At 38.6% G+C, this 14,219-nt stretch overlaps 1 protein-coding gene across 1 annotated transcript in view; it reads left to right on the top strand.

Annotated features, from left to right (window-relative positions):
• LOC149299108 (WW domain-containing oxidoreductase-like) overlaps positions 1–13,933 on the top strand; it is a 344,810-nt gene extending 330,877 nt beyond the window's left edge. Inside the window, exon 9 of the mRNA XM_089486461.1 lies at positions 13,745–13,933. Within this exon, the coding sequence (XP_089342587.1) occupies positions 13,745–13,933 (189 nt within the window). The remainder of the gene's footprint in view (positions 1–13,744) is intronic.
• The last annotated feature ends 286 nt before the right edge of the window (positions 13,934–14,219 follow it).

Genomic DNA, 14,219 nt, shown 5'->3' with positions numbered 1-14,219 from the left:
ATGATCCTTATGGACTGTTGTTCTGTGTTCTGGTGGGACCAGTGATTTCCTTCTCTTTATCGTCAGGGATTTCCTATTCTCTCCAGAGGAAAACCCTTAACAGTTCAAATGTTTTACACAGGACCCACCAAGAGCAGGTTCTTGGTTTACCTTCCACCCCATCGTGTATAAATAATAGAAACCAAAACTGCTGCCTAATGAGTATTTTATCTGTCTATAAAGAGGCCAAGAACTGATTATCCAGGCGCAACACTTCGGACATGACACCTTAAGCTTATGTTGTGACTTCTGATCTTTACATCTGGCACGCAAAGCTTAACCTGAAATACCAAGATGTTAGGATTCCCAAAAGGACTAGTATTAGAATTAGAGTTATATCTTTCAGTAGGAGATGGTGGGGGATGCAACAGAGGTTAGAAATGGGTTTGTATGTTTTATTAAAGTCCGGCAGATAAAGATAGCAACACTATGAATGTCTAATCTGATCTGCAGAACGGTGAGGGTGTATAAAGTCATTATCAGTGGTCTATCGTATTTTATGCCTCACATTGTAAGGAACGCATTAATGGAAAGAGTCTGCTGGCAACCTCTGATTTCAATTAGACTAACAGGGTAGAAAGATCCCAGTAATCTTCAGTTTAATGATGCTGAAGGTGATGATAATCTATTTAATGCAATTCCTTTCAAAGAGGAAGGAAGAAAAAAAAATAGAAACGTGGGTGGGTGAGACATATGGAAGTGTCGCTGGAATCACAGTGGGGAGATCAAGTGTGCGTTTATCAGCCTATAAATAAAATTAAATTTTTCAAAACAAGGAAGAGTCATTTTACTAGATGTACAATTACAAAAGGGCTTCTTTGTAGCAACAGATTGTGTCCGGTGGTTACAATAACCACTCATGTTGGTTTCTTAACAGTATCAGCAATGGCACATATGTTTTATGTGAACTGCAGCATAAAATTATCTTCATATTCCATGTGATCCGTCATCCTTCATAGGGATTCTTTAAATTATACTATATGTTACCACTAGTTTTCTCTACGCTCCCCTGGTACATTTTTTTGTTTATTTCATGTGCCGAAAAGGGGATTATTAAGTGGCCCTGGCATTTTGCGGCCAGCGGGCACCAAATGGTGTATGTGTGGCTGCTGGCGGGACATGAGTGGTTGCACGTTTTAAAGTCTCATAGCTTGAGGTAGCAGCACACTGGGATTTATTTAAAAAGCATTTGACTTCTTAACTGAATCACATGGCTGCTTGGTCTAGTTTCATTTTCAGTTTGTCATTGATTGCTGAGTCCATCTGAACTCATTTTAAGCAAAGTAATCGTATAACCAGAATCACATTGAAGTCGGAGCTTATCAAGTAAATAGTTGTCCAATTAAATAGCTAACTAGTCTTCAGGATTTCTATTCTTAGAGAAGAAATGCGCAATTTGTGTCTTACAGTCTAGCTGTAAGCTCTTTTATCTCCTCAACTATCCCATATACACTACGGATGTATGTAATCAGCAAGCACAACCTCCATAGCAGCGGTGGAGTGATGGATAGGATGTTGTTGACCAACACTCAGAAGTAAGGACAGTGGCTGTGCAAGAGGTCAGGCTGGGTCATTCCTAACGCAGCGCCCAATTTAAATACTTCATCTTATACTATAGTTTCCATTAGCTTCATTGCCCCTAATCCAGAGGTCCATTAGTGTTACAATCATCGGTGATGAAACACTGAATTCGATGAAGACCAACAGATACTGTGTATTTGTTTAAAGAGGAAATTCTTGATAATACAAGTGAGTAAATGTAGTCATATGTTTTGAATATACTAAACTAAAAGGCAACTTTGTGAGCAATCATCTTTTACTGTGCTCTACAGAAAAAAAGATAATTACAAGAAGCAACATCCACCCCATGATATATTCCCTCAAGCTCCCCTTGAGAGTACAACCTTCCCATCTTTAAAGCATGGATAGTCCATTAAAATTTAGCACAAATAACACTTGTATTGATGTGTTTTCCTCTCCAAAATATAAAATATTAATGGATTTCCATTCTAACTAGCAGTGTTTTGAAACCAGAGCAGCAATTTATTCTCCCAATAGGTGAAAACGAAAAGTAATGAGACCTGGGAAGGGTATAATGTACAGAGCTTGCTTCCTTTCTTCATGTAAGATATCAGACGCTTTAGATTCTACTCGGTTTAATTTAACTGAAATGTTGCCAGATAGGATTCTAAGTGCACCAAATCTAAGACTCCTTAGAAATAAAAGTTTATTGACACTTTGTCACGTTTAGCTTATTATTTTTCAATCCATTGAGCTGACAGTACTTAATATATTCAGAGCGCTCTCAGAACACTTTTCACTTTTATGAATAGATCTCTCTATGTATACGTGTAAATTGGGTTATTGAATAGTTCGAATAACAGTGTTGGGGAATTTTAAGCTTTACAAAACATAACTTGAGTGATCCACCCGAATTCAACAAATATTTCAGCTGTGACTTCTCAATAAGTCTGGGAAGTCTCCTAATAAGCGTTGAAACGACTGTAGAAGTCTTCTCCTGCCCACCATGTTCTTCAGTTTCCATTCCCAGTAATTTGCTGGAATTGATCGCGGGAATTGATTGGTGTTGTGATGTAGCAAATAAACGATCACAAAGGGCGAAAAGCACCTGGCCCCACCTTTTACATGATTTACTGACACTTGGGCTCAAACCCTGAATGTTCTAGGTATGGCTACGTCACCAGAAAACCCCATGAGTAGAATTCTCTTTTTTTACCTCTACACGACTGTTCTAATAAACACTTATTACTTAAGTTACTTCGTCTTGTGCATTAGCGTATAAATAGGCGATGTCTGGAAGGTCTTATCAGGTATAGTGTTACATAAATATTGTTAATAAATGCTATGTTTCGTTATACATCACGAGCCATCAACACAAATCTGTTTATTTTAGAAATCTTTATGGAAAGATGTGTTTATTTACATGCAGAAGTTGAATTCAATAATTGAAATTAAATACCAGCAAAATAATCAATTGTTTTAGGAAAAATGTTGATAACATATTGGAGTATTTTTAGTCTCAATGCAGCCTTCATAGCTGCCAGACGGACAAAACATTTATATCAGCAGAAATATTTAATAGATTCCAGCATGTAATGGGAAGAGAGCTGATTATTTTCGAATACTATAAATATAGATTTTTTTTTAGAACATTTCTTTATTCTGATAATATTGGGTTCAAAGTTTAATTGTGGCTTTTAAGTTATTCATTATGACAAAACCAGGAATTGTAAGTAGTGTTTTTATACTGTTTAAATTACCAGGGCTTATGTAATTTTAAGTGGATTGTGGTCTTTCATATTATTTTTGTTGTGACGCACACAGTTCCAATTAGCGTTAGTATGATTACTCAAGGCTAAAAAGACTCTAGTTTCTCCTGGGCTAACACAGCTTTATCCATCTTGTTTTTATAAGGTATTTAGTGAATAGAACCCCAAAAGCATCCAACAAGTTATAGTCAGGGATGGCAGAACAGGTAGGTGTTAAAATCTGTAAGGAATCAAAAGATAAACGAGCTAAAGACTCTTAATATTTATTCAAATCGAGTTGAGAGATGGGATTATAGAGCAGCAATAATTAACTCTTAACATTCTTTTACCATGATACGGCATTGTCATACGCGGTAAAAGTTCTTTCTTTTCGGAGGAAGACATGAGAAATCCTATTTGTTTGAATGAAGCTGGCATTACCAGAAGATTAGAGATTTCTTGTAAATACAGTTAGTCACTGACTTCAGTCCATGTTGTCACTGCCTGTTTGGTATGTGACTGCGTAGGCTGCTTACTTTTTGCCGCGGGCGGAAAATAATCTGCGTGGTCATTTTCGTTAAAGTCATCAAAACATTCGTAATTTCTCAAATTTTTGTTTTGTTTTCTTTTTTCATTGTGCAGTTCCTTTTTTTTATTTTTAGATCCCAAAACATTTGTCATCGGGTATTACCAATTCATTTTATTCATATTGTACATAAATTACTGTATTTGCCCATGGGTAATGATGAGTTAGTCTGAACTTATGAAAGTAATGAACATCTTTCAAATAATCATATTTTTTTTATGAAAACTTCATATTTAGTGTGGGAGCAAGTAATCTGATACCTGTCATCATCAGAACATGTCGGTAAAAGTTTGTACGACTCATAAACAATATAAGAAATTTAGGGTTAGATAAGATATTTTTTTCAATTTTCTCCTACCCACATAAAGCCATGCAAGACCACATTTATTATTAAAAAAAACTGAAATACGATTTCAGTGCAAAGTGATTAAGGTGATGCAATCACCATAGCAACCTATGGAATGCTCCTGCTTATTAACAGAATGGCTTTTTATCCATAATACCCTGAATGTACGTGCCCAAGCAATTCATTTCAGTACCCTGATATTTTGCGCTTAGAAAAGGCTGTAGATGTGGGGATCTATTATCCATTTCTTATAGGGGTAAAAAATCTGAATCACGGTAACTATGAAATATTAGTCAAGACCTAAGATTGCTGAATTTTTTCATTAATCAAAAGAATGTTTTAAGACACTGCATCTATGAAAATTAAAAACGTTTTACTTTAGAATAAGTAGTATTCAAACTCAAATCAATGATCATTTTACTAATTTAACGATCAAACAGTACAATGAACAATTAAGTAATAGCATACAATAAAAGTGAGTGGTTAAGAAGGTATACATAAAACCAATAAACACATTTAAAAGCTGAAACGTTGGGTATCTGTGCGAAGGCCATGTTATACTATAATATACAGAGTATTACATTTCCATAGCAAACATTTTTCCTTCTCCATGGTTGGTCATGGCACCCACTAAACAGGCAGAGAGGAGATCTCGGCACTGCTCTCTCTCTCTCTGGAGTATAACCCACATGATCCACAGTCTGGATGAGCATTATGGGATTTGTAGTCCACTGTAGCTAGAGCCGATTCTCAGCCACTAGTCACTTGTTGTTTAGCTACACTTTGGCAGTGCTTTCGGTTGAACAAATTAGCCTGAAGTGTTATGCCCTTGGCTGGCAAATCCTTTTAACCCGGTCGAGTGGAGAGAATGAATACCTAGATTGTCCCTCAGTGTGTTATTCTCCTGTGTTTATCTGGCCGCGCTGTCACTCAGACCACTAGAACTGCAGCGCATTCTGAAGACTCTTGTCCGCTCACAAAAGAAGAGCCTGTTGAGGATAAGCTAAACAGAATTAGAGAGACATTACAGCCAGAAAAACTGAGCGGTGAACCTTAATGCGTCAGGTACCAACAGGGGCAGGAACGCCAGCAATTCTTACAATGCACAATAGTAGACCTTTAGTGGCCACCAGAGATGTTATATAAACTAAAATCCACATCCATATGAAGGGCTGTGGGCACCTCGTTTCGGGTAGGTCTTATATACTGTAGAACTCCTTGTGTATGCCTGTAACTTAAGAAGATTATAACTGTTGGAACTCAAGCTCAACTTGAACAGAACTTCGTAAAAGTCACTAATCGCCATGTCGTAAAAAACCATTTCAGTCTAACCATGGCTTCAGATATCAACAGGGGTTGGTATAAACTTGTACAACTGAGGGTATTGGAGGATCAGGCAATCAGAGTCTGTCCCTTCTCCTCTCCACAGTAGCAGGGAAGAGGCATACGGTTATGGTGGGTCCCCGGAACTGGAATAAACCTTAAAGTGTGACAGAGTTATCAAACTCCTACATTGCTGATTGCAGGTGAACATGAGGGGGGTTCGCCAAGCAGTTAGATGATTTAGGCTGTGTTTCAGTGCACACATTATAAGTATGGTTGAGCTATACTGTTCCTTTTGGCCAGCGTTAGCTTAAATTAAGTGGCCATGCCCTACAACTTGCTAAGGTGGGCTAGAAACCTGAGCAACTACTGAGTGTCTGTCTATTTATTGAATATATGCCGCTAGACAATTGTAGTCTTAATAGTAATCAGAAGTAACCTATATACAACACTTTGTATCACATACCATACTCAGTTTTAAAGGCTTCACTCCATTTTCCTAACCTGTACAACAAAAACTACCTTGTGATACGGGTGCCCCAATTCTAGAACATCAGGTGTTGCTAGATTAAGATGATGGTGCATTACAGTGATAGAACCTGGAGCTCCCCAGCCTTGTTTCAGTAATTAAGTTCTTAGTAATGATATAGGTGGTTAATCCGTTTCCTGGCAGTGCGATAACCAGAAGATCCAGGTAACGCGAGAGGGAACATTATTTTATCAAATGTGTGTTAAAGACATTTTATTAAGGTCCCTAATATACTAATGGACTCGTCTGGCAGACAGTATGTAAGCAGCCCAGCCTCACAGTGAACAGCATTTACTCAAAGTCAAAGGAAGATGCAGGTTCTAAGTATTTCTGTGATATAATTTGCAAATTGACCATTAATCATTGTGAACAGGTCGGAAACTGTGAGAATGATTTGTGAATTAGAGAATTATTATTATTTTTTCTAATGGTCCCAAATTTCAAGGCAAAATAATATTAGAGCCAAAAGCAATTCTACTATTATGGTAACAGTTAATGATTTTCAGACACAGAAGTTGGTGAGCCGTGTCTTACTGTGTATTCACTGCATATGAAAAGACGGGTGAGCTAATCTGCATATGGAGACGTCCGACAAGAGACTCCAAGTAAAGCCCTGCTGCTCCAGGGTCTCCGGGCCAGCTTCTTCTTTTCAACAGGCACTAAACCCCACTCACTCCCCACTTACTCCACTCACACTTTCATCCCACTCACTCCAACCACACTTTCATCCCACTCCTCACCCACTAAAGGCTACCTGGAGCCAGCCGTGACCCCTCTGAAGGCCGCCTGGGAAGTTTCCACATATACCAATCTGGCAACTGGCAATATGGAGACTAGTGGATATTTTTATCCGGCTCCCATAACCTTACCCACAACCCTAAAACATGCAACTCATGTATTACGCAGATTTTTTTTTCTTATTAGAAAAAAACTTAAAAAATACAGATTTTTATTAAAAAAAGTATTTCATTTAAGAAATCGAACAAACAATTTTCAGTTTGGACAATTTATTCATCCACAGCCCGATGCTAGCAGAGGGAAACAGTGCACTCCCCTCCTAGTGTGAAAGTAATGGGTTTTGTCTAGAGAGAGATAAGTCCTCTCGAGCATTCGACCCTTCCAATTGACAGAATTGCACAGCTGCGTCTGAACACAAAGCCCATGTCAGCTTAACATTTCAACACTCGACTTAATAGGTTCTTTTTAGCCCAAGAGAGAGCGCACCCTCTACAATACAAAGATTACTTTGTGTAGTTTCAAACCTTATCGGGGAGATTGCCGTGTTACAAGGAAAGAGGCCAAGAGCGCCTCTCTCATGGCTGCTATCCGCCTGCTTATTATCGTACTACATACCCGCAGTCTCGCAGAGTGTTCCCTGCACAATATATGTAATATGGGTCGCACATTTGATGATGTGCTATTAAAGAGTTAATGTTTTAAGGCTCTCCAGGTATGGGAATAACATGCATGTTTTTTTTTTGTTTGTTTTGTTTTGTATTTTTAGACAAATACCCAACAATACATAATAATTGATATTGTTTTAAAATAAAAATCTGATTGTGTAGCGGAAGGGTAATGGGGGTTTACCTGTCTTGATTTTAAATAAGGGTCACAGCCCTGATGTGTATCGCAATCATATATTTCCGTGCTGTACCGAGCTTCAGAATACCGAAATAAGGTGGGGTCCGGGACAGGTGAAAGGTAAAGCAAGCGATGCTCATATAATCAGTGGATTGTAATTCCTTTACTGTTAATATATATATATATATATATGTGTGTAGTTCTACCATCTTCTTTCCCTCAAAGGCTTGTGTGGCATGTGACACCACGAGGAGGCAGCGAGTAATATGTAATAAACACATACGTATATGTATTCACACACACACATTTATACTTATAACGTGCATCGTGTCAATGTGTATATAAATGAGGGGGAGTGAAGCCCTGCCTGCTATTCAATGAGGGACAGAGATTGAGACCTAGTTTGTTTTGCTGATCCCTGGAAAAAAGGACCTGATTATCCCTTAAAGCCGGTAGCTGACCTCTTATCCACCAGCTTGTACCCTGTGAGGCATATAGGCGCATGCATAGGGGTGGCATTGTGGTGCTGAGGATTTTAAATTGTCAGAGAGAAAGATGACACAAAAGATAGACAACACACAGTATCTACTAAACAAAAACTTTAATTTTCATATATAGATTTATTTTTATAACAAACCAGTGGACGCCCAGTTGCTCTGCGCTGGATTATGAGTCCTTAATGCCCGGTTGGAATCCTGAAGCATATAGTACATTACAGAATAAATATGCAGAAGGTGCCGCTGGCGGTAAAAGGCTTTAAGCACATGCATTGAGATGATAAAAGTACCAGATATTCTGTGTGCATGCGTGACATTGCTGTGTCATATTTACATATATATTACACAATGAGATCTACAGGTATTTACAATCTACAGAGAAGAGGCAGCATCCCTTGTGCCGTCTAACGTTCAGTAATTACAATAGTCAGTACATGCACGATACAATTATATTTTTCATAATAACCAAACCCCTTCACTGCCAACACAGAATTCCATCTACGTCAGCGGCAAAGCACGCTGACGTCATTTGGATTAACTACAGTTTCTTAATGTATTGTTTTCTAAACTATTTTTCCCAAAATATTTCCTCTCTCTTTTATGTCAACCATACAAGAAGCTGAATGAGGTAACAAAACCGTTATATTTTACACTGGCCGAAGAACCAGAAAATGTGGTATAGATATTTTTAATAAAATGTGTTTTTAATTTTTTTAAAGGCCAACCTTATCCATCCTACTATAGCCCTGCTCGTCGTAACCTTCGTACTGTACAGGGTGGACGTAGACCAGAAATATATATATATAAAATCATGAAAACCAAACAAAAAGAATCGCTTCTTCCTACTGCAGAAAAACGCTGGTTGTGAAGTCTCGTTTAAGTATACATATCATCTGATAACCACACATATCCTTTTAAAGGAAGTTTCTAAGCTATCACCATTAGCTAGCATATGGTATCATGAGGACATCTATTCCAAGTATGAAAGTGTATATTTGTATTATTTTATATATTCAGTAACCACAACTTACTTCACTGCAAGCTATGATAACAACACATGTTTTTGTACATAAATGTCTGGCTTCTAAATTGATTTTACTGACCTAAAAACAGATTTGGTTTTTGCTAAATCCTTTCCTGTTCTGGTGTTTCGGAAGACAGGTATTTTATTGACATCGCATCAGGGTAAAAGTTAGGAATAGTTAGAAATAAATGGTAAAGTTCCAAGACTTTCCAGAGATAAGTATTCATTCTGAATTTTCTGTATAATAAGAGCTGCATCTCTTAGCGGGTGAAGGTGGACCCGGGTGGCAACGGTCATGTCAGGTGTAGTCCAAAAACAGTCCATACATCCAGTTGAAATCATTTTCATCTCATTAATTCATGAGTTTGTTTTTCGTGGACCTTTCTTTAGTAGGGAAACATTTCATCTAGCAACTTCTACTTTAGTTTAAGTAGCCTGGCTAGTTTATCGAGACTTTAGTTGACGTTGACACCTTTTATTGGGCCCACACTGAAAAAGATGTAAAGTTATACAAGCTTTCAGAACCTGGGAAGTATCCCCTTCAGAAGGTATCTGAAGATTTAAACTCTGAGGTCCCGAAAGGTTTTGTATCTTCACATCATTCTCAACACTTAAACAGCTATCAACGTCAAACACAGACTCGATATGCTCTTTGAGATAATACGGCTAGTACACACACACACACACCCATGTACACACCTCAACGAATATGTTAATATGTATGTAAATATGTTTTGTGTCGTTAAATTAACAAAGATTTCCCACCCAAAAATCTAGAGCCAAAAAGGAGCAAGAGAGAAAGCTTCGGGCCTCTTTTACTGTGTGGGAAATGCAGCCCTGATGCTGTCTGTAGATGGGGGGTTGGCTTAAATACACAGTATCACTTCATGCGCTGTTACTTTTGAGGCCAGTAAATAAAATAAATAGAAGGAAATCTTGGCCCACCCAGAGTCTTTTAGAGCGCACTGCTGGCCGTTCCCCCCGCAGCAGTAAATAGATGGAAAATTGCTTAAAAGAGGACAGAACAACACTGATATCTTATTACTGCCTCTCCGCGGAAAGGTCGCTTCTTATTTGTTAGCATTGCTGTGGCTTTCTAGCACAAAACCAGCGACATGTCATGGTATTTAAGATAAACGACTCAGAAGAACAAATAAGGGGGTCAATTTAGCCGTTTCCATCAGCATGACAACGTTTTTCTGTGACATCGCTCACCACGTTGGTGACAGCTACAGTTCAACATTAAGTAACGATAGCGCCGGTGAATCCCTCTGATTAACGCCTTCGCTGCCAAAGGGGAAATCGTTTTGCTGGCAATTGTTTTTTTTTCCTTGGGGAAGAAGATTTAGCATTTCTGCTTAATATGTTAGAGGGAATAAATAAAATCACACCTTAGGGATCATAGCTCCCCCGGAAATAAGGGTTTATACTGTCGCCAGCCAATAAAAAAAAATTATTTTGGTACAATTTTTGTATCAGCAACTAAATGTTACTGGTTGCTATTGTGATAAGATCACAAACATGCAAACATACTTTTATATTTTAAGTGATATATGGTGATGGATTCAAAAGGCCCCTGCCCCATTACTGACAGGCAGGTCCTCAAAGCACGTGGGGCATCAGGAAAAATAACTTATAAAAGACCCAAAAGATATTTTAAACATTTGGTGGCCCTTTCATATTGAACTTGAGAGGACTCAGAGTACTCAGAGCGACCAATACAGGAGCTAAATTTGTGGGGTCCACCAGATCTCATTTTCAGTGTATTTTCAAATATTTTCATCAACATATTGAAGCTGTTCACATGGTGACATTAAAAGGATGGTAAAGACAGCCCCACTCAATGTTCTAAAAGACCAACCTCCGAAAATGATCCTTATGGCTGTAGGGTTTCCAAAAAATGAACAAAAAGTAATTAATCTGCTTTGTTTTTGGGGTTTTTTTTTTAACACGACTGAGACAAGAAGGTTGGGCATTGGAACAGAAACTGTATTATGGACCATACTACTGATAATAAGGAGGGTAGAATATTAAGAAATCTGCTTTAGGCACATTCCGTCTTTTGGCTTTAAAGTCAAAACCTCTGGCGCCCTAACGATAACAGAAGATAAACCGCTTCGCTTTATAAACACTGCTGATTCAGGCTATCAAAACTCCGTTACATCAGGGGACAGCAGAAGTGTTAAACAATGGGGTTTGTCATTAACAAATTTGTTAACATGCGTTCCTTTCAGCATGAGTGTCTTTGTCACATGACAGATTGACACAAACAGGTTGGCATTTTAAAGCCATCAGACTTTAAAGGGCTTTTTTTTTAGTAGGTTTTTTTTTCCAGAGGTCTCAGTGGGATGGAACTGAAAACTAATTCAGTTTCTGACATGCCCTCTAAATGCACACACGTGGTGCACTGGTGTGTGACCCGGAAAACTAAGGTGCGAAAAAAAAAACTTGTTATTACGCTGTCAAAGGATCCGGCAAAGCGAAATGATCACACAGGCGTCAGCTAGTCACTTTCTGCCCCATGGTTTCATGATAGGGTACCCGACGAGGGTGAAATTCAGCCAGTTTTACATGAACCCAAAGCACAAAATGTAAGGTGTCTCCTGGAAATCCTGGTTTCTTATGGCCATAAGGTGCTCAATTACAATTATTGTTGGGCTGCTTTAGGCTCCACCAGATGTTCTATTTTAAAGATATATTACCCCCTACAAATAGGGTGTACTCTTCTGATGTAGACATACAAAATATAATACAGAGGGCATCAGTTTATGCTTCTCAGGACCCAGACGTGTGTTTTAGCTGAAACCAGGGCTTTGTGTTGGATTGACAAAAATTAAACCCTTATCACGGTTTGGCTACTAATGCATTATGGTGCTAATATAATACTCAGGCACTAAAGTCTATTCACATTATGTTGTAATTTAACCATGATAGCTGTCAAACCTCCCGATCACATTCCACAGGGCAGATGTCAAAACATTTCCTGGTAATCTGCTAATTACTTTACTGGCAAAAATATGAATAAAACCACAAATACGATTAGGTTTCTCCCTTAGTTCTTTAGGTACAGCTACATCCAGGACGAACCATTTTTTCGAGCACACTGTCTACAATTACTTGTCTGTTGGGTTCAGATTTGGGTATGATGAAAATGCACTGTACCCTGCCTAACCCCAAAAGAGTTCATCGCAATTGGGTAATCCACATAGCAAATACATTAATTTTTCGGATCTATATGTCATGCAATATAATTCTATTTCCCCAGCAATGTTGCCCACGTAAAATGCGTCTGATCATAAATGTATGGACGGCGCTGGCAGTTTTCCCGATTGCACTTTCGGTGATGTGCTTAATTGGAGTGCCTGGGTTAATTCTGAGCTATATTTTTTTACATCTGACGTGTCAGACCGTAGCACTCCTACGCATTAGCAGTTTGAGGATGTGAAAAGAGTCCATCCTTCAAGCCAGTGATGTTAAGCATACTGTCCTTAAATAAGAGCCTTCAATTGATTTCTGGGAAGGCTGATATGTGATATATAGATCAGCAACCAAATTTCTTACAACAGCAGAGAAAGGTCTAGATCTATAATTGTATTCAGCGGATCCCAGTGCATTCCACAAGCACATCTGATGGTATTTGCTAATTGTTTGGTATCGGCAGTTGGATTATCTTCCAATCCCTACCTTAATGAGATATTAACATAGTTATAAATGTATAGATTTTTAGGAAGTAACCTGGATTTAAGCCCAATGTCACCCGATGGGTGCTACACGTTAGTGATTCACGTATAGTACCTATGCCATGATGTGCGACTTAGACTGCAGCTTTACAAACCGATATGACTTCCCACATTCTTAATTCCGAGCACAAATGATATAACCCTGTTAATGTTGAAATGTTACTGTGTGGTCCCTAATTCTTGGAACGTATCACATTTACTCATAAATTAGTAAGCCTTGTGGATGACAGGTTGCCTTCCACTTGAAGCAAAACTAATGTTATAGACACAACTATTTTCTTTTAGTGTATTTTGGGGTACTTTTTTCTGGTAATTGTAAGTTACCCAGAGACGGGTAGACGGGTTTCATAGATGGGTAATTTTAGTCATGTTTGAGAAGACTAGAAGAGGACGGTATTTTTCATAACCTTTGTAAGTGAATCTTTCTTTGTTTGCTCCACATGGAAGCTTTGGGTCCATTTATAATCTGATTATGGTTTGCATTTAGCATTATCTATAAGGTGCATTTACATATTGGGAATTGAACGTGTGCTGTTTCGCCTGCACTTCCTGTTGCCCACCAGGAAGTGCTCAGTACAGTAAGTGCAATGTTAACGGCATTCCCCCTTAACCTAGAAATGTCACAAAAAGTGCACTAAGTTTCTCACAAGGTTACCTTAAAAGTAAGGAATATAAAATTTGCAATTAGAGATTAGTAGAGAATGGAACCTATACAGTATATTCTACCTACATTTTCTCAATTTCAGGCTCGTTATGATATTGGATTGTGACCGAGCGGTAAACGTGATGCTTTCTTTTTTTCGGTTCTAGCAACAAGGAGCTGCCACGTCTATCTACTGTGCTGTCTCCCCGGAGCTGGAAGGCCTAGGAGGGATGTACTTCAATAACTGCTGCCGCTGCCTTCCATCACAGGAGGCCCAGCGAGAGGAGACGGCTGCGGCCTTGTGGGAACTGAGCGAGAAGCTGATCCAAGAACGAGTTGGCAGTCAATCCAAATAGCAGGGAGCCGCCGTTACGATCAAAACACATGGAGTGTGTGCGCTAGGAAACTGCCAGCCCTGGAAACTTTCCAACCCTATCATCTAGAGGGTTTCCATATACCTCTGATACAGATTAACTAGTGTTAAATGAAATAATAGCAGTCACAACACAGTGAAAAATGTTAAGTACTAATGGGAAGTAGGGAATACGGTGGGGTTAAAGGGACCATATCTCTTTCTTGTTGTTTGTTAAGCAGATTTCTTTGTCTTGTAATTAGAGTATAAAACTTAGGTTGCCAACTATG

The sequence above is a fragment of the Sceloporus occidentalis genome, unplaced genomic scaffold (assembly GCF_023333645.1).
Source record: "Sceloporus occidentalis isolate IW3139 unplaced genomic scaffold, rSceOcc1.0.p SCAF_29, whole genome shotgun sequence".
In the NCBI taxonomy this organism is placed as follows: Eukaryota; Metazoa; Chordata; class Lepidosauria; order Squamata; family Phrynosomatidae; genus Sceloporus; species Sceloporus occidentalis.
The sequence above is the reverse complement of the archived record's forward strand: the minus strand, read 5'-3'. Positions and strand labels throughout refer to the sequence as shown.